This window comes from Tympanuchus pallidicinctus, unplaced genomic scaffold (genome assembly GCF_026119805.1).
Source record: "Tympanuchus pallidicinctus isolate F22 unplaced genomic scaffold, pur_lepc_1.0 scaffold8, whole genome shotgun sequence".
Taxonomy (NCBI): domain Eukaryota; kingdom Metazoa; phylum Chordata; class Aves; order Galliformes; family Phasianidae; genus Tympanuchus; species Tympanuchus pallidicinctus.
The window spans coordinates 54,919,805-54,940,504 of record NW_026294802.1 but is presented as its reverse complement, the minus strand read 5'-3'; the positions used below and the strand labels follow the sequence as shown (position 1 = coordinate 54,940,504).

Genomic DNA, 20,700 nt, shown 5'->3' with positions numbered 1-20,700 from the left:
CCTCATTTTTGCCCACCAATTTTGTAAAATTACCTGAAATACTTCCGTCTTTTTCCTAGGGAAAATATTACCTAATGCCACCTCTTAGCAGAGCGCTGGTGGCCGCACGGCTGGCAGGTACCTCGCCTGCCTCCACCATGGAAGGGGACGAGCCATCTCCTGTGCTAAAGCAAGACTGCTTTCATGAATGCCAGCTGAAGTCAAGCTTTTTTCACACAACAAAATTAAGTATATTTTGTCTGTTTGAATTTTAACGGTATCTGATGATTTCTATCTGCAACTAACATTTATTTCTCTATACTGCAAATAGCTAGACTGTTGCACAAGGCAGACTTCTCACCCATATATACTTCAGGAACAGAAGAAATGCATACATCACGTTAGAGTTATTCTAGGCAGATACCATGTTTGAAGTGCAATTTTCTAATCCTTTTAAATACAATCAGCCTATCTGGATTGTGAAACTCACGTTAGATGTAACTGTAGCCATTATGAAGTAGTTTCCAGAAGTGGTTTTATTATTGGTTAGATTTTACAAATTCTGGTATTCAAACAGACTTTGACTTCAAACTTCTAAAACAACAAAGCAACCAATGAAAGACTTAGGACTACTCAAAGTAACAAACTCTTATCATTTTTGCCCTGGTCATAAATATACAGAGAGAAAAAGAGAGAAGTGGACACAGAATTCAAAGTATGTAGATAAAACAGTGTATAAGGCACATGGCAGTCTTTGAAAATACAGAAGCTTTAGCCAACTTAAATTAATTGCTGTTTCCCTTGCTCAGTCCACAAAACTGTACAGTTACACAAATGTTGTGTTGCAATAGATCTTCCAAGTTATTCTTCAGTCCATACTCTGTAACACCAGAACACTAATTTCCTTCTGTTTTCTTAGGAGAGATCCTAACGGTGGTTAGTCAGTTGCTCAAAGCCTCTATTAAAATACACTTGGAATTTCAACTAAGGATAATTTCTTTTTTAAAGAAATTATGAAGAGTCATCAGAAAAGATTTGTAAGAGTTGTCTGTGAAGGACTTCGGGATTCATGAACCTCAAGACTTCCGGGCACTGATGTCAAGACAGATGTCACAGTAGGCATAGTAGGATTAGTCAAGTCCGTTAAGGTAGTGGGAGTGCTGGATGGACTCATGGAGGCATTGGATATTTCTGATGCAGGACCTGATGGGGTCCCTGCTTGGAGTGTTGAATCTGAAGTCTTATCCACCCCTGTGTTTTCTTGACGTAAGAGGTTCCGTCTGAATTTGGCTCGAGCATTTTGAAACCAAACCTGAAATAGTTTAATATAACAGGGTAGCATTTAAAGAGCTGCAGTGTTTAGAAAGCAAAAGCAAACTCACAAATTCATCAAAGCTTGAATGGGGAAAGATGCTTTTAGGGTAACATGTAAGAAAAGTAGCCCCAGTCACGAAAAGTGTCCTCTGGATGCCTATGAAGCCTTCCTCTTTCCCTCTCCTGCAGTTCTCTGTGTAAACAGTCTGCTTGGGGCAGAAACAGGCTGAGGAGGGAGGAGGGGGGGTTGTGTTAAGGCTGCCTGTGAAGATGCCGATAGGTTTGGGGGCTCCTGCAAACACTCAGTTTCTCTCGCTCCCAGAAGTACTTCTCAGGATGAGATGGAAATCAAGCATCTGATGAATACAAGCTAATGGGTTTAAGCACCTCACATCTCAAGTCTGCCTCCCATGGCATGCAGCAGTGACCTGGCCTGCAGTGCCCTGCCTGCCCGTGCTCCTGGAGCCCTCCTGGGAGCTTTCTCATGCCTCAGCCTCAGCAGCGCTCTCATTTTTTCTGCCTCTCTTTCTTACTCTTCTTTCTCAAATGCTTCAGCTCCTATGCCAAGCTTATTTTAAATTTTTCCATCCTGGAATAATGATTGAAAAAGTGTCTTGAGTGGTATTAAATACTCACATTACATTAAAAAAATGTGATTTCAGAATAGGTGATATCCATATACAGCAAAGTTGTTTCCAAGATTTCTACTTCCTGCATTATTTATTATCTCACTGTATGTAAAGGACAAAAATAGGACTTCAGCTTTTTCAGTTAAATTGCTGCGTTTAGGTCAAAGTTAATAACCCTCTCCAAGCAGAGTTTGTTTAAAGATATAATACTTTTCTGACCTATTTGAAAATAGATATAATAAAATTTATTTCTGAAACTCACACAAAATCTAGGAACAGAATATTATGTGGATTAAATTTGAGAATGTCATTAAATACTCCATATTCAACTTGTTGGTGCCATCCAATTCTACTGCTGCAACTAGCCGAAATTCCATAGTGCTTGTTTATCAGGAGGCCTTCTGTCACTGCCACTTTCTCTGTAATTGACTCAGTGCTGATCCCACTGTTCTCACATTGACCTATTTAAGGAATAAGATCGAGTCTTTCAATTCCAGGTGTAATTAAATTCATCATCTCTGTGTCTGTCAAAGAAAGGAACTGAGAGAGTCAAAGTACCTGCTCAGCCTTATTCCATCAGATTTCTCCCCGGTGGTTCATAGAGGAAAAACAAGTGTGCAGAGCTCACGAGGCTGTGATGTGGTCACAACGTCCTACACAGAAACTCTGACTTCTAACTCTGAGCCAGCCCAGCTCCTGCTGCAAGATCTGCTTTAAGCTAGACTGCTAGCAGAGGAGTAATACACAAGTTGCAGTCCTGTGAAGTCTCCTCTTTCTCCTCTCATCTCACCAGCTGCAGTTAGAATTGATGAAGATGTCTCAGGCCATTTTTCCTTTGACTGGTTTGCTTCTCATCTGCAGATGGTCCAGCCCCAAGTTTCCCCTATTATGCACTCCTGCTTTTTCTCAGGAAAGCCATCACCCCCAGCCACGGATCTGTAAGTGCACGCACTCCCTCTTGCACTTCCTCCCATCAGTGCCACAAGGAAATGATTCTCAGGCATTGGTTCTCTTGGTGGCCGTGAGAGCTGCATTCATACCTTACACCCCCACTTGTTTCTGAAAGTTTAGTATTTCAAAGCATTTTATGACTCCCTTTGTTAAAACAGTTTAAAGAGTAAATATTGGTTTTACATATATCAAGAAAACAAAAATCTTCTAGATCAGCACTGGCAAAGATATATGTATTATTTTTTTAAACAGTCTGTAATAGCAGTGATGCTATTAAAGGCCAGTGATGCTGTATGAAAACAATAAATGCAGTACTTTTGCTTGAAACATTGTCAGCCAGCACATTCCTCTCACATGGCTGCTCATTCAGAGCCTGCAAGAAGGAGAAGTGGAAGAGCCACTGCACGGCTCTGAGCCAACCTCCTCTGCAGGGTGTGTGGGTGAACCAAATTACTTTTGCTCTGGTCATTCAAGCTGTAAAGTCTCAATCACCAATGAGTAGGAATGGTAAAAACCAGCAATTCTATCACTTTTGGGATTGTTCTACTTTTCTATAAGAGATCGTTTATATTTGTCCCACAAATGAATTTATTTGGCTTTGATTTTTTTTAAATACCCTTTCCAAAAAGGATCACGTGTATGAAGTTTAAATGTAAATTTAGAGAGGTGCCACTGTTGATATGTACCATAGTTACATCATAATTAAAGCAGAAAAAATCACTAGACCAGTTGTGTATACACACACCTCTGCAAAATTTCACATTTGTGTTCACTGAAAATATAGTTGTTTACGTATGTCAAAGTCTCAAATATGAGTAAAATTTCCATTCCTACTCACAGACAATTTTCTTGTGTAAAGTATGTGAAACTGCAGAACAGCATTTTGTTCAGTCCAGCTGCTCCTTAACTTTCACAGGGCAAAAAACTCTATGGTATTATTTCTGATTCTGATTTGAAATGTAGTAAGAAAATGAGCAAGATTGTTGGTGCTTCTGTATTCCCCTCTATCTTCTACTAAACATGAAAACCTGAGCCCAGATGGCTCTGAACCACTAATGCTGCTTTCAGGAGCTGTGAATGTGAGGTGGTTCATCCTCTCTTTAGCAGTGTTAGCTCACATCAGGCATAGAAAATATTTCTATTTCATACAGAAATGAAATTCAAATTCAAATAGAAATTCAAAAATTTCATATTCTTGCAAGCATTATTAAAAAATAGACAATATGACCCTTTCTCCTTCTTCCTCACTGAGTTATTGCCAAGGTTTTTCAGCTAATGACTATAGAGCTCTCTCAATTCGTCTAACAATAAATATTTGTGTTATTACTGAAAAGGCATCTAAATATTTCTTAGCTGAAATTCTGAAAATGCTGTGTTTTATTATAGAAATGAATAACAAAATAATTACTGTAACAGTGATATTCCAGTATGCAATTAAGACACAGAAGTATTTAGCAAAGGCTTCACATTGAAGAGCAGTGAAAGAATTGGAACTATTGTTTTCTGAGCTGTAGGAAGGCAGTCCTGATTCTCTGCTGCTCTGCGCTGCTACTCAGAGCTGTGCACAGCAGCGTGCAGGAGCTGCCAAGGCAGGACTGCTGCCCCGTGCAGAATGGCAGCAGTGCTGCACCGGAACAGCATTACACTGAAGTAAAGCAATAATAATCCAAATATACATAACTGAAAGAATTGTTCCAGAAGGACTTAACTCACATCAATTACACAATTAGGACTCTGGCCTTCTGAAAAAATAAACAAAATCATTGAGAAGTATGTAGTGTTTTTCTGTCCAACTGTATCATTTATAGGGCTGAGCTATTTCAAATCAAAGGGGAAAAATATGGATTAAAAACTCCCAGTGAAAAATAAAAGCAGCTGTGAGATCCACTGATGCTCCTACATTCTGGTGAGCAGAGCTGAATGCCTGTCGCTGGGCACTCAGCAGCTAGGCAGAGTGGTGCTGCAGTTAAAATGTTATGCTAGTGCTTCAGAGATCTGCACAACTAGTTCAGCTCTCTTTGTCTCCATTCTCCAACTGTAAAATGGGAATAAATATTATCTCCATAAGAAAGGAAAGTATTGATAATAAATATGCTAAGTGTTGTAAAGAATTCTGATACTGTCATGTATGAAGCCAAGTAATCATCTGAGATAACTTAATTTTGTAATGTCTCCATTGTTGCAATTGCTATATGCTGGTTGTACAAATAAAAATGTAAAGGATGTGCCAGCACATAGCAAACTGTTCAGTCACTGCACACACATTCTGGCTGTTCTGTCCCTATTATTAAGTGCACAGTTGAAAGAACTGTAGAATATTATAGGAACAAAGTCTCAGTAAGTCGTCCGCAGTATGCTGACCTAAAGCAAACCTTCACCACAGAGGAGTGCAGGAATCTCATGCGTGATTGAGAAAATTTTCATATTTGTCAACTAGTGGAAAGTTAGCAAAGTGCAAATGTATGCAGTAACCTTTGGGAGGTCTTCAGAGCAACATTATTGGAGAGCGATTCCAAAAGGATGAGCAGTGTAAAGACACCACTGAAAAATCCTATGTCCTTATGTCTTTCTACTTCCACCTTCAGTTTCTGAACTCACAAAAATAAAGATCAATTCCAAATGAGTAACATTTATGACATTTACTTGGCTTACCATTAACTGGTCACTTTAATTAAAATGATAGTTCACAGCAATGGGCTTGTGCTCCCTAGCTGCAGGTGCATTAAATTGCAAACATGAGGCTAAATGAGAGTCAAGATAAATCAAACAGGGAGTAAAAGTATAAAGAGGCTTACTGTAATTCCACTGTGTTTACTTTAGGAAAATAGTCTGCATTACAGGGCCACTGAAGGAAACGTCATTCTTGAAGCAGTGTGTTACATTTCCCTGCCATTCTGCTTCTGGATTTGGCCAGCTGATGACTGATTGTATACAAAGGCAAGACAGAAGTCAGGTCTTCCAGGTCTAATATTACAGATCATTAAGAAGATGGACAAACCCGGTTCTGATTTACAGATAAACCACCTTCATTACATGTTATATGGCACTGCCTTTACAGTAAGGGCTCTAAAACATCAGGAACTCTGCTATGTGTGTTTGGAAATCCCACCGGCTTCAGAATTTGTTTGTCCCTTCATCTGCTACCTTATGCTTTCTATTAAATACATTCTTCTAACGATATATGAGGTCATTATCCTTCATCTGCTGAACTGAAATCTGAGCATACAGAAAATAGAAGAGCTTACAGATACACCTAGAAACAACACAGGGAAAACAGAAAATTTCTCACCACTGGAATGTGTGCACCTCTAATATGTAAGGCAGACTAATACTAATGGTGCTTGTTTAGATCAATAGTGTCAGGGAATTACTTTGTGTTCAGTAAATGACACAGATAGAATGCCAACCTTTCTGGTACAGAAGAATTAACAAGTGACACTATCTCAGTAACCAACATCATGAAGAGTTTTCCCCAGCAAGGAGCAACCTTGAAACTTGTGCAGGTAAACTTCAGTGTTTGAAAAACTACCTCCACAGCTTCACAAGACCGTATTATTTGCTCTCAAAGGTTAGAAATAAGCCAACTGGGCACAAAGATTCCAAAATTTTTTTAAATAAAGATTTTTTAACTGGCCCAAATTAATTTTCAAACACAAACACCAGCAAAGTATAAAGTAGAGAATGCTCCTGGCAGACAGGAAAACTCAAGCAATACGAGACAAGGTATCACTCGGAGTCATTTTCTTGAAGTCCCTCCAACAGATCATCCTCTGTGTGCAGTCCCCACCACCAACTGTTACCTTGCAACTCTTTATCTAAAGACACCCAGAGATAAAGGAGTATTTAACTGTGGAAGTAAAAGAAGTGAAACACTAATTACTGAAACCATGAAAAAAAAAGTTAGTGAAATTGTAAGGGATTGGCACACAAAAAAAGCACACCTTAAAACAGGAAGTTGTATTTAATATGGAAACAGAGGCAATCAAGAAAATGAAATAGAGACTGAATGGAGACATGGAGTTCAGTTTCGGAGATGAGGAAATGTAAATAAGAAGGAAGGGACAGATAAAATGTCTTAGAAAGCAGTTGGAAGGACAGACCTGTGAGGTGAAATAAAAGGAGAGATGGAAGTCAGGTGGTGGTGCAGGTTGAGGAAAGAAAACAGAAAGATGACCAAGACAGAGGTGTTTTCCAGACACGGAAGTGATTTCTTCACACACTGTGTGAAATTTCTAAGATAATTCAGGTGTGAATATACTGTAACAGACAGCAGATACTACTGAAGTGTGCAAACTGATGATGAAATGAAGAAGTTTCAAAATAATGATAGCTAAATGCTGCAAATCCTTTCCTCCACATGCGTGGATAAAGGAGAGCCGCTATAAGAGACACTACGCCAAGTGCCAGGATGTGCACCAGTAATGGAGGAGGAATCCGTTCCACCACCGCAAATCAGCTTCAAAAAACAAACAAAATCCAGTTCTGGGGGATCTAGCCAAGAAAATGAATTACACACAGTCTTTTATTAGCAGTTTTTATTAGGAAGCCTACAAACCTTTAGGTATTAACTCTGTAAGACCCACAATATCTCCAGTAAAGTCAGGTTTTTCTATGTTTTTGTCTACTGCCCTCTGTTTGGCTGCAAGAGCTATCCACTGTGCTTTCCCATGAGTCCATCTCTGAGCTCCAGCTTTCTCTATGAGGCCCCAGACTTTATTTTCCTATTATTAAGATCAATTTAAAGATTTCAGTTCTGGATTCTGGAGCATCACAGCTCCTATGTGCCTAAATTTATCTCTAGTTACAGTTATTGAATAAGTGCCCATTAAAATGGACTTACTGAATCAGAACTACAAATTAAAATGGAACTGAGCCAACTGATATTCTTACCTTTCCTTCCCATAAAAACTCAGAGCATGTACCCTCCTACTTGAAAAAGTACTTTCAAAGCAGTCTTCTTTCACTCTAAGCTCTATGCTATGACTAAACAAAATGTATCTTTGCAAAATTAAATGTGTCCTCTTGCATTTTGACAGAAAAGAGATCTTTCCTGTCCAGATAAAATAGATCCAAATGCCTGATTACTTTCTTATAAAGACAACTGCTCACATTAATTTCTAAATTAAAACCTATTTACATTAACTGAAATAATTTACTTTTTCTCGCAGCAGATCAGAAGTCAAACCATGCACCAGAGTTAACTAACTTCAGGAAAGTAAGCAGACCCCAAACCTTCACAACTGCCATTAAAAATCAGAGCGCAGGCGATCTGCTTTTGGGAAGCTGAAACTAAACAACTTTTCTCATACTTTCCAGAATTGAACTGAATTTTCCCAGAAGGTATGAATGACTATGAAAAGCTCGAGGATAAGCAAAATCCACAGCATTCCAAACATAAAATTGATATTTTATTTACTTTTCAAGACAAAAGACTGCTCTTCTTACCTGAAGAACTCTTTTGGTCAGGCCAGTTTTCTGAGCTAGCTGTTTCAAGTCCTTGGCATCAGGATTGTGGTTAATAGCAAAGTATGACTTCATTGTCCGCAACTGGTGGTGTTTGAATGATGTCCTCATACGCTTTGTTTTTTGATTGCTGGGGTATTGCTGGTCTCTATCCAGGTGGTCACCATCGTTTTCATTGCAGCTTAAAGCTTAAGGCAACAAGAGGAAAAGGCGTGGAAATCTATTGCTCCGTGACCAACATTGTTTGCAGTTCATCTGAGTGCAGCAATTAAAATAACATACCATGGCATGTATTGTACTGGTACAAACCCTACTTGCCTTCCCCTCCATTTCTGCATCTTCTATGTTTCCCTTACAATAACCAGTCTGCAAGGACCCTCACCTGCCTCTTTATGGCTTTTAAAATGTCAAGTCTGTTTCCTTTTTTCTTTCCTCCATCTCCACACAGCCTTTCCTCCACTTTCTGTTTGTAGGACAGTAGCTGTCCTCAACTCTGTAAAGTGTTTTAATGTACTTTGTATCACTATAAATTGCATTGTAATGTACAAAGAAAGCTGCACAATAGAGTCCACTTAAACCTTGATGGAACAGACCAGTTAAAATTATAATTATTTCCTCCATCAAACTAAACCCTGTAGAGTACAAGAGAGACCATTAAATGAAACACTATAAAAGAAATAAAGTTTGTAGGTACCAGACAGCAAATTATAATTTGACTAGCTCGAGAAATAAAGCAGTTAATACAATATATCAGCACCAAATTCAATTTTTTTTTTTTTATTATTAATATTTCACTCTTTAAGTATTTGAAAGTAATAGTTTGAATGATTGATTCTCTTAAAATCTTTTAAATCACTGAATGGGAATGACTGATACATTTGCATAAATTAAAGTCTGCAAGAGACCTCTGCAACCAAGGAACACTGCAATAATTATCCAATTGTATTGCATGTTGAATGCCAAGCAAAACAGTCTCACGGACCAAAAGTCAATCTTGATTTATATGTGCATGCAGCAAGTCATAGAAAAACTCTGGAAAAAAAAAACCATTAAGCACCAAGCTTAGATTCAGTAAAAAAATCATGGATCTATCTAAAAATTAGCTCTGACGAGCTGTCATTCATTTACTTTTTCTGCACCAATATCTGCAACTCCCTTTTAATTCCCTATAAGTTTTATATTAAAAGTAATGACAACTCACCAATGTCTGTTCTGTGCTGCATGCAAAAAAAAACCTCTCACAAACACATTTTAAAATGTGAATTATTGGTGAAACTCTTAAGCAGATAAACAGTTTTTTTTCCACTTATCCACTACAGCTCGTGTGCTACAATGGAGTACATCTCATGGACATGCATATATTTGTAGTCTAACTTAACTTCATATCATTTATCAGTTTTTTACCCCTGCCGAACACATACAATTTCTGAAAGGCATGCATTAAAATTGCTTTTTAAAAACCTACATTAAATGTGTGTTCTTATAAGAAAAACATGCGAAAAGAGACAATGGAAAGCAGTTCAGCAGCATGTACTGTAGCTGCTTTGTGAACTTCAGCTTCTCAAAAACTTTTTACAAGCTATGGTGCAGTACAAACGAGGCCTGCGAGAGCTCAGTGCTACAACATCTCTGTGCTTCTGTACTGCTACAATTAAAAAAAAAAGACAAAAATTGTGCTGTACATGTAAGTGTGTGTGTGCATACATCTGTATAAACCCTTCACAGTCAGCTTCCTTATGCCAAATTCCTAGTAATAAGAAGCATTTCTGCTTCTTGTCGTGTATGGAGGAACTGGAGCACCTGAACTTAGAAGGTGTAAGACATACAAAAGGAGACTGTAAAATCATAGAATCCATGGAGCTGGACAGAGTGCAGCAAGATCTGTCCTTTGGTTGAAGAACTGAGATCCAAGGTGCAAAGCTGCAGCGATCCCACCAGCCCCAGAATCCTTCACAGCTAAGTTCTTCCTCTGAAGAATACTGTGAAGAATAACTGAAACTATATTGCTTATAGCAAATGGCAGTATGGAAATGTGGAACAACATGGTATTTGGTTCTGAACATACAGAGTTTCATATATTAGAAATAGAAAAGATCTCTGTGTTCCCTTAAACGCTTTCAAATTCCAGAAATAACAAGGCCAAGAGCTAGGAGAAAATGCACCAAAATATCTATCTGGAGGACTGAGATCTGTTCATGTTGATATGCAACAAAACAAGTCCTACGGCTGCTAGTAGTTGGATTTTATCTTCTTCTGTAAAGAATGATATACAATCAGGACCCAAGAAAATAGACTTGATTCTAAACGCTCCCAGAAGGGAATGAAGGTATCAGCTTTTCATCAAGCCCTTACTTGATAATGAGCAATTTGCTCTATGAATTTCTCATAATTCTTAATAAAAATAATACTAAAATAGCAGTAAATATGCACCACTCTTGTCCTTTGCTGGGAAGAAAGTCACAAAGCAGATTTTGAAGTGCGTGAGAGCATGAGCTGCTCCTCACCAGGCACCACCCAGCTTGACATTAGTGCCAGTCTCACATGTGGTTGTGGTACTTGGCACCATCTCCAAAATGCTGTTTTATTAGATCTGATCCGATGTACATCTCTTACATCAACATGCCATGTCTATGGGCATTGCAGGTGTGGAGGTACAGAAGCACAAGGAGGTTTGCAGAGTGGAGTTTCTGCAGAAGGTGCCACGATGCCAGACACCATACAGGCTCCTCCTGCAGCCCGCTGCTTTTCAGGCACGTGCTCCCTGTTCCTTCGTGGCATCCCTGTGTGTCTCCCAAAGGAACTGCTCAACCACCCATGCTTACAGCTCCCATTCAATTGCAGTGCCTAGGACTCATGCTGGGAATTTCAGAAATACAACTGGCAAAATTCAGGTCAAACTGAAGAGTTTTAAATTAACCATTTCATTTCTGCTTTGTGATAAAACAAATTCTGAAGTGGTGCCAAGTGTCTTTTAGATCCCAGACCATTTATTTCTAGGCCCTTTCTGCCCCCAACCCTCAACAGTCCCACACCAGACCATCGCCCTCCCGTCCCCCAGCTGCTCTCAGCTCACAGCCTTACCACAGCATTGTGACAGATTCTTTTTGGCCACAGAAAGTGAAGTCCACTGAGAACATCACTAGAAATTGGGTCCTGCTCCCTAAGATCAATATTGGTGATCAAAATATCATGTACAGAATAATGTGCACAGCTGTCTCTAAAACCAACAATGTGAGAACAAAGAGGGATGCACTGTTATCCTTACAGTAAATACTATTTGAAGAAGAAAACTCAGGAGCACTGCTTCGCACTTCGATCACCAGATTGTGTGTGCTGGGAGTCAGAGCAAAGCACGTGCTTTGCTAGCAGGTAGAAAAGTTATGGAACGTGAAGAAGATGGGAAAGAGGAATTTCCTTGGGAGGAACTTCTCTTCTTAGTAGTTTGTTTGACATGTCAAGTTACCCAAAAAGAAAACAAATGAATCCTGATGCTGAAAGCATGGTGAAACAAGAAGCACATTAGGAGCACGTATCAGCTAGCCGTTCTAATAGCTCTGGAACATGCATCCCTTTCCTTCTGCAAGAGACCTCTGCCTGGAGACAGAACTTAGGTTAAGGAGATGGGGCAGGTTTGTTGCTGGGTAGGAGCACTCAAAGGACTCTGTGGAGAAACAGTGGGGTCGGAAGCAGCCTTCCTCCCCAGTGGCAGGAGGAGACACTCAGTCATCGGAACCCTCATCGCAACCAGGATTAAAATTTAACCCGGCTCCCGTAAGGATTCCTTGGTGTGCGGAGCACGCGACGTTTCCCCCCTGCCGCTGGGGCGCCCGGCGGCACCCTGGAGAAGCACCGGGCAGGGCCGCAGAGCGCGGGGCGCGGAACGGCGGCCCTGCCACGGCACCCCGAGAGCGGCCCGGCCCCGCGGCGCCTCTAGGGGGAGAGAGCGGCCCGGGCCCGGAGCGGACAAAGGGCGGGGAGGCGGCCGGGCCGGGCGCTGCGGGAGGAGCCGTCCGCGGAGGGCTTTTCCCCTCAATTAAGCCAATTGAATGGCGCTGAATGGTCGGTGCGAGCGCGCCGTCGGTCCCCGCGCTCCGCGATTAACCCGGCCGGCCGCGGATCCGCTCTGCCCGCAGGGTCCGGAGCGGGCGGAGGCTGCACGGGGAGCCCACGGGACACGGCGGAGCCCCCGGCAGACCCGGGCCGGCAGAGCGCCCTGGAGAGCGGCTGCTTGCGCCCGGGGTGACCCGTCCGAGCGCCGGGGGAAGAAAAGGAGGAGGGAAAGGACGGAACTCTCATTTTTTCTTAGGAAATTGCTGTGAAACGAACCCTATTTTAGCTGTGGCTTCTGTTTGCTCGTTCTGCTACTGTACCCGCGGGAACGCTGGTTTTGAGCTTTCGGTCCCGGAGGACGTGAGGAGAGAAAAGAGAAATCAGCTCCGCGAAACTTTCCGGGTTTTTCCGAATTCCGTCGAGAGAAAACTTTCCGCAAAGGCGCCTGCAGGGCGGCGATCCGCAGAGCCCCGCGCTGCCACACGGAGCGGCCCGGCCCCGCAACGCCCCGCAGCACGCAGCTAGCGATGGAAGGAAATGTTTCTCGACACCTTTGCTGTTTGCACAGATCACGGGTGTTTTACCAGCTCGTGCTGCCCCCAGCCCCTACAACAATCATGTTAAGGGTTATTTTACTGTCTTCATATTAAAGACAGACCAGATAGACATGAATAAAATATAGCAAGCTGTGGGAGGTTTGGGGCCTAATTCACAAAGGGAGCGTTCAGAATTCTTTACAGGTGCGTCTGTGTTCAGCAAGCTTTCAGCCACTGATTTACTGACCTAAAAAAAAAGGAAAACCAAACAAAAAAAAAAAAAATCAAGAATCCAACCCAAAAGTGAAAAAAGGAGCGATGATCACAGAACACACTTTAGGGGGTGAGGGGAGGGGAGGGTAAAAAAAAAAAAACAACACGAAATCTTTTTGAAGTTTCGGCATCCTTCTAAGCTATTTTCCACTTGTCAGGCTCCATCCACATCCAGAACTCATCGTCCCCGTGCAAACAGCGTTTCGTTTAAGTAGAAAAAAAGAGGCAGCGAGCCAGACCAATTCACGTCGCAGATGAATGTTTGCTGCTACTTACGAAATAATTCCCATCTCAGCTCCGGCTGTATTTACGGGTCCCCCTTTTCCCACCACCTCTGGGTGTAGATTTATTTACACAAAGTATTCTACACAAATTACCAGCAACAAACACTCTCGAAGGACAATATTGTTCGTTCCTAGTGCAATTCTCAGAAGGGAAGGAGAAGGTCCATTAAAAATAACTCGAGAGAAACCATCACGCACTTTTCAACGGTCTCCTTTAGAAGACACAAAATAGAAGGCTTTGCAATCATTTCCTGCTTTGTGAAATTTTAAACCAACGGAACACCCGCTCTGATTTCCAAGCTCAATGGCACTTATTACCATGTAAATTAATTGATTATTGGTTTAGTAAGCAGTTAAGTAGATAAATAGCTTCAGCAGAGAAGCTGAAGATTCCTCGAAGACCTGTTAAGCTTCAGTTACGGGGTCTAACCCAAAATTAGGAAAGCAAAACGGGAGGGCAATTATTTTTGAACGATTTGTTAAGGTACATTTAAGGACGGTTCCTTCGGGAGGTCAGGGAGCGGCAGGGCTTTCTCAGGCTGCTCCCAGCCGGGACAGATGCCGCCGGTTCGGTTACAGGTCCTTTGAAACCGAACATCTGCCCTGAACAGGGGGACAGCGGAACGGCAATTACAGTCGAATCCCTCCGAAAATGAAACATTTCTAAACGGGCAGGACGCACATTTTCTGAGCATTTGAAAGCTCGCAGTTGCACACACCTTTCACCACGGGACACCTACGGATTTTTGTAGGGATTTCCATATTATTCAACTATCGGTAAAACCCTCGATTGGTGGCAATTTTGTTCCTGAGGCGTACTTGGCACTCGGAGACGCTCCTTTTCTCCTTGCCATTTTCAGCACAAACCGTCGGCTCCGGCTCCCCGTTCCCCACGCGTTCTCTCTCCCTGCCCGCTGCCCGGTCCGGATGCTCCCCTCCCCCCTCCCCCCCCCATCTGGCGCCACCTCGGGGAGGCAAAACGCGACGGAAGGACGGGAGCCCTACGGGACGAATCTGAGCCCCGCAGATTGAAGAGAAAACGCGCTCGAAACAACGGGAAACATCGCAAACAATACGGAAGTGGCACAACGAAACGGGCGCCTAACGGGACAAATTATGGGTGCTCAGGTCTGAAGGAAACCCCACCTCTGCCTTGAGTTCGAACCGCACCGAGATCTAAGCGTTTTCTACCGTCCAAGAACTTTTCCCTTTTGCACACAAGGAGCAGCGCCGGAGATCGCGGTGTTCTGGCGAGGGAAGGAGGGAGGCAGGAGACTGCCCGAATTCCTTTACCTATGGAATTACAGTGCTGTTATGGTGGGGAGATTAAACGAGGAAGGACATCAGCTCAGCAGCTGAGCGCATAGAGCCTGAGACAAGGAGTTCCTGCGCAGTCCGCAGGCTTGTGGCTGTCACCGGGTTTGCCCACTTTCTTCTTACTGCTGTTCTCAGTTAAGAGGAAGAGGCTGCGACTCGGGGCAGCGAATGGAGATGCTGTGAGTTTCCTGACTCCTCTGAATCACCTCTGATGCACACAAATCCGGCCGAGTCTGGCACCGCAGGAGCAGACTCGAGGCTGCTGCAGCACATGCTTCCTGCAGCCCCTGCAGGCTCCGCGGGCACCGCAGCCCAACCTGCCAGGAAACAGCCACCCCTGTGCCTCCTCTCTCTCTCCTTTTCCTTCCAAAACTCCGAGGCGCAAGAGCTCGGGAGAAGGACAGAAACATTCACTCATCAACAGCCTTTGAGGGTGTAGCTACTAAAGAAAATTCACAGCTCTCTGAAGTGCTAACTTACAATCTCTGGTTTCCAGATTTTATTTCAGGCTACACCCCCCCCCCCCCCCCCTTCTCCCCCTCCTTAACCAGATGACCTTGCTTCAAAACATTTTATTTCCAGCTGAAGTGAAAAATGCTAACATATTAGCTTCTGTAATTGCAGTTTGACAGCACTTGATCTCAATAATTATGCTGCAGCTAAACTATTATTAACGGTTTAAGCTAAAATAAACGGAAATCCCCCTTTGGAAGTGAACAGAAACAAACCGTTTGAATTGTTGTTGGGGGAAGACAGGGTCTCTTACCTGCATTGTAGGCTGCCAGATCTGCCCCAGGCCCTGGGCTTTTCCTTTTCCTGGGTCTCCCCTTCTGGACAGTCCCCACGCCGTTATAATAAGGCAGTCCCAAAGTATTGGCAGAGCCCGCACCCAACGCTGGGCCCTTCCCAGCGGCTACATCCGAGTGATTGAAATGCACCTGGTACTCCCCCTGGATGAGAGTCTCGAAATGGAGGCGGCAATACACCAGATTGTCCTTCATGCCGAAGTGGTCGCCGGTGGTCAGCATCTTGTTGCAAGTGGTGCAAGTGAAGCAGTTTAAGTGGTATACCAAATCCCTGGCCCTCATGACCATTTCGGAGGCAGAAATCCCCAGGTGACATCTCGCACATCTCTGCACTGAAAATCTCCTGCAAAACAGAACGGCCAGAGGAGGCGGTGAGAGGCGCATCCCGCTCTTCGTCGTGTCTGCTCGGGAGACGACAGAAGAGGGGCCGCGGGCCGGGGCCGTTACAGAGCCGGCGCCGCACAGAGCCGCCAGCGGCCTCGGGGCCGCTTCCCACCGGCATCGCGGCGGCCGGGGCTGCCCCCCGCCCCGCGAACAGTCCCGGCGGTGGGCCCGCAACCGGCCGGGAGGACAGCGTGCCCCGAGTCCTCGGCCCCGCGCGGAGACACGCGTGGGGACAGCGAGCCCTCCCGGTACGGCTCTGCTCCCTGCCCCGCGCACAGCCGGGGAGAGCCGCGTCCCTTCCCCGCGCCATCCCCCCCGCCGGCGCTTCGGAAGCTGCCGCCCCCGGGGACCCGCGCCCTCCGACCCCTACGCAGCCCCCAGGACCGACCGGACGTGAGAAGTCCGAGCGGTTCCCCCCGCGCCGGGACGGGCTGTACCTGTAGTAATCCTCCTTGCAGTAAATGCTGCCGTCCTTGCTGAAGCAGGTGAGCTCGGACTCCAGGTTGAGTTTACATTCACAGCACTTCAGGCAGCGCATGTGCCACTGTTTGTCCACAGCCAGGAGGTAATAACGGTCGGAGATTTTCCCCCCGCAGCCGGCGCACAGGGCAGCCCGGTCACTGCTGATGGAAGGCATGGTCTGCTGGGGGAAAACAATTTCGGACCGTTAGCGAGAGGGAGAAGCTCGGGCGCTGCTGCGCTCTCCCGCCTCTGCACGGCCGCGTGTCCCCCCGCTGCAGCGCAGAGCGCGCCGTTGGGGCTCCGTCCGGTCCGGCCCCGTGGCTCCCCGGGGGCAGACACTGCCCGGCCCGGCGGGAGGGGGAAACGCAGCAAGAAGGAACCTGGGAGGCGTCCGGATGAGACCCAGGAATTCTTTCTTTCTTTTTTTCTCTCTCTCTCTCTTTTTTTTTTTTTTTTTTTTTTTTTTCTTTTATGAATTTGCCAATCCCAGGAACGAGAAAAGATGCTCCTCACCAGCCAGGTGCAACAATCAGAACAGGGAAAATCGCAGACAGTTCATTTAAAATTTGATTATTATGGATACACGGAGAGTATCTGCATAGTTAATGCTCCGTGAGTGCGTATATGTGGAGCGTGTCCGCGTGTGTATTTTCCTAGCAATAAAACTCCAAGTGAATTACGATCAAACCCCCAGCAGCCACAGTGGCACAGGCGCAGCTCCCTGCAAGCTGCTTCCAAACAAATGTACCCAAAGCTGCCGTGACCCAAAGCACCGGAGGGATCGGTAAATAAAACTGTGAAGAAGACGAGCGTTACTAAATCTGAGGTGCAGAATATTTTATCGGGAAAACGAAATAGTGAGAAATAAAGTGGGACGAAACAACAGAATGCTTTAGATTATGCTGGGATAAACTTGGAAGCAATAAAACTAAATGTAACCCCTATATAATTTAATAGTTCAGTGTCAAATCGCAATCCAATCGAAACCCCCTGGAAAAAAGAAAGAAAGAAAGAAAGAAAAACAAATACATACAAATTCTGTCAACTCCTACCAAGAGGGAGAAAAAAAAAAAAGCAAAAAATATCGGAAACCGTTTAAGTGCTCTCATGTGTTTCACCCCGCACCCTAAAACAGAGTTGGAGACTAGAGGTGCAGAGCAGAGCAATATTTACGGCAGGTCTGGCAATGCCCATTTCATTCTAAACTTACTGTTATCATGGCACTCTGCTCAAAACCACACTGCAGATTTGTTCTTGTGCAAGACAACTCCAAACACTTTCCCCCCCCCCCCCCCCCCCCCAAACACGCAGTTTGTTTTGATTCGGGAAGGGGGGCGATCTGTTTGTTTACTTTTACCTCCTCTAGAGCCTGAAGTCCCTGCGCAAAGCGAGAAGAGAGAATGCAGCTAACCGGGAGACCCAAAAGAAAGGAGCTATTTGTTCCAGCACAGGCGAGACCGGCTGCATCCACCCAACAATTCCAGAGATCACAAAACCCCATCGCTGTGAGCATCACTGTTTGCAGTACAGCATTTCCACTATCAGAAGTGCATGTAAACACAACGATGGCACTACGATAGCCACGAGTCCACTGATGCCTAATTTCCTTAAGGCATGAACTGAACTCCGACTGGGGATTGTTTTACACAAGAAGTAGTTTCTCATAAACCAACTTCAAATGAAATGCAACTTTTCTGCTTTGCTTATCCAGTATCAAAAATATTCTGATGTCTGGAATTGGTATTTAAGAATCCAGTATTCTATTCCACTATTCATTGCATCCACATGTGAATGTAAATAAATTATATCAATAGATAAAGATATCGTGCCACAATATTTATTCCAGCAAAGAAAACTTGATATTGTTTAATTATATGCAGAAATATAAACTTAAAAAAAAACAATGACCAAAAAAACAAACAAAAAAAACAAAAAACAAAAAACAACCAACCAAACCCTTCAGATGAGAAGTCATGCTATTGTACAAAGGCTGCTCTAGCCCATATTTTGGGATTAAATAATCTCACTGTCACTTTTAAGAACATTTCTACATAACATTTAGGCGTAACGCATTGATGAAGCCTTAAAAGCCACGATCGGACACCCTCCTTGCACATCACCTTACAGGACAGAGTGACTTAAATGGAATAATTTCACTCCAGAAATTTCTTTTCTTTAAATAAATAAATAAATAAATAAAGTACACGATAAATACTCAAATTAATATTCTTATAAAATTTCTTCTGCTTTGCTGCTTAATTCTGGCTCGAAGGATGCATCCTTTTATCATCTAAAAGCACTGCCCACCAGCAGATATAAGATAAGATGTGGTAAAGTTACAAAGACTTGCATCCATTTCCCTGAAACTCGTCTTCCAGATCCGTTCACCAAGTTCAGAAATCCAGTGCTCATGGATCTTCCTACTACAAGAAATCATGATTTAAAGATGGTAGAAATTTGGGGATTTTGTTTTGCTTATTTGTTTGTTTGCTTTTGTTTGGGCTTTTCTATGCTATAATGTCTACTTCAGTGTAGATGTCTCACCTGAAAAACAACACCGAATTGGATTCTCTGGTATTTATTTCCATTCTGCAGACAAAAATTTTGCTGTGCCCAAACGTTATCTGTACAAAAGCATACTTTGCCTCTCCCAAAAAACTTCTGAAGGCCGAACTGGCTGGGGGAAGGGAAGGCGTGCTTGGACGCTACCAAAAGGCTGCTCCAGCTTTCTGTTTCTTGCAAGAGCAGCACCGTTTGTTCCACCCAAGCGTTACTATTACTATGCATGTTATTAATAATTAACAGTTTCATGCCTTTCCCCATGGTTTTACTCAATCTTTTGGAGTGCCTTCATGCTTAAATTTCTTCCGATTTAGTATTTTGCAGACGTTTCCCCCCGATCTGTTACTTTAAGGGAAAAGCTGTATTTTTGAAGGGTTCGTTACGTTTAGGGAGTTGAACGACTCTCCCATTCCTTTGCCTCCTACCGTTTCGGTCTCTCCCCTGTCTATAGCCGAGCTGATGGCCGGTGCTTCGCTTTTGGTTCTCCGATCCATCTCGTCGATGACCCCGTGCATCTCCGAGCCGGACAGGCTGTGGAAAAGCATCGCTGAGGAAGACGAGGAGGAGGCCCCGAATTGCTGCTTCAGCTGACAGTTGTCGGGGTCCCTGCAGGAGCCCAGAACTTGCATTAAGCGGAGCCCTCCCCCATGCATCTAGCACGCCCCGTCTTTCCTCGGGCTCCGGGCTCTCCACCCGGCGGAGATCTCCGGAGCGGGGCGCAGGCTCTGATCCGAGGTTTCAAGGGGACGGGGTGCAAAGCAGGCGAGCGGAGGGGACGAGGGAGAGGGGCCGAGCGGCGCTGCGCGCCCCGGGACGCCGAGCTAGGCTGCTGCGCGGCCCCGGCGCATCCCTCCGGGAGGCTTCTTCAGCGCAGGGCTCATCGCCCCAGGTGCAGTCCCAGGCTTTATGCTCTGGCCCAGCTGACAGGAGGCTGGGCAGGCATACGATCGGGAGGAATTAATAAATAAGATAAATATATATTAAAAAAAATACACCATCTTCGGTGAGAAATAAAAAGAGTGATGACCAGCCCCTACATCGTACAGTGCGAAATTTAGAAAGCGAGGGAGAGGGAGCGCGGCAGGCGGAGAGCAGGCTGATGCTGCAAGAGGATGGGGCGGGTGCCCACCGTACGCACTCACAGTCCAGAGGGCTGGCAGCGGCAGCAGCTCAGGGGCAAAGTTTGCTCCTTCCCCCGCTCCTCCCCCAGCCTGCTGGAGCTCATTGGGAAAAGAAAAAGCCAAGGGGAAGGAGGAAGAGTTGGATGGGCACCAGATGGGACGGGCACTCGGCGGCCCCCCTCTCTCCTTAAAGCGGCGCGGCCCGCGGGCCCAGGAGGCTGCTGGCGGGGCACTGTTGGCGGGGGGCGGCCGCGCCGCACCGCGGGGGAGCACAGCAGGAGCACAGCAGAAGCACAGCAGAAGCGGTGGCGGTAGCAGAAGCGGCGGCGGTGGCGGCGGTGGCAGCGGAGCCGGAGCCGCCGCCCGCCGCGGTGCCTGCGAGCGGCGCGTCTGCAGCTCGGGCGCCGCGCGAGGCTCCGCGCCTTTTCTACAGCCCCTCTGACATCATGTCCTGCCCCGCCGCCATTGGCTGCCGCCGCGCCCGGGCCCGCCGGCATGTGCTCGGGGCTGGGAGGCGCGCAGGGACCGCGGCCCTCCTCGGCCCTCGTCGGCCCCGCCGCCCCGCTCCC

At 45.0% G+C, this 20,700-nt stretch overlaps 1 protein-coding gene across 3 annotated transcripts; it reads right to left on the bottom strand.

Moving 5' to 3' along the window:
* Nucleotides 1–497: 497 nt before the first annotated feature.
* LHX2 (LIM homeobox 2) lies at nucleotides 498–20,348 on the bottom strand. 3 transcript variants are annotated; one of them, XM_052668157.1, is made up of 5 exons: nucleotides 19,436–20,348; nucleotides 16,424–16,629; nucleotides 15,563–15,945; nucleotides 8,319–8,524; nucleotides 498–1,291 (listed from the first exon to the last, which is right to left on the bottom strand). In XM_052668157.1, exons 1-5 carry the CDS (start codon nucleotides 19,661–19,663, stop codon nucleotides 1,004–1,006), a joined length of 1,311 nt encoding a protein of 436 aa, XP_052524117.1. In that variant the 5' UTR covers nucleotides 19,664–20,348; the 3' UTR covers nucleotides 498–1,003. The 3 variants fall into 3 exon arrangements, with proteins under 3 accessions (XP_052524117.1, XP_052524118.1, XP_052524120.1); XM_052668158.1 differs by having other exon boundaries at nucleotides 16,424–16,626; nucleotides 19,436–20,347; XM_052668160.1 differs by lacking the exon at nucleotides 19,436–20,348 and adding an exon at nucleotides 18,993–19,195 and having other exon boundaries at nucleotides 16,424–16,626.
* Between the last annotated feature and the right edge of the window lie 352 nt (nucleotides 20,349–20,700).

What these genes read in the sequence shown, in the direction of transcription:
- LHX2 (XM_052668157.1), bottom strand. Translation starts at nt 19,663, where the DNA reads ATGCATGGGGGAGGGCTCCGCTTAATGCAAGTTCTGGGCTCCTGCAGG. An exon ending in ACAGGGGAGAGACCGAAACG is followed by an intron (nt 16,630 to 19,435) that starts GTAGGAGGCAAA and finishes GTTTTCCCCCAG; the next exon opens with CAGACCATGCCTTCCATCAG. An exon ending in TCTGGCAGCCTACAATGCAG is followed by an intron (nt 8,525 to 15,562) that starts GTAAGAGACCCT and finishes TGTTGCCTTAAG; the next exon opens with CTTTAAGCTGCAATGAAAAC.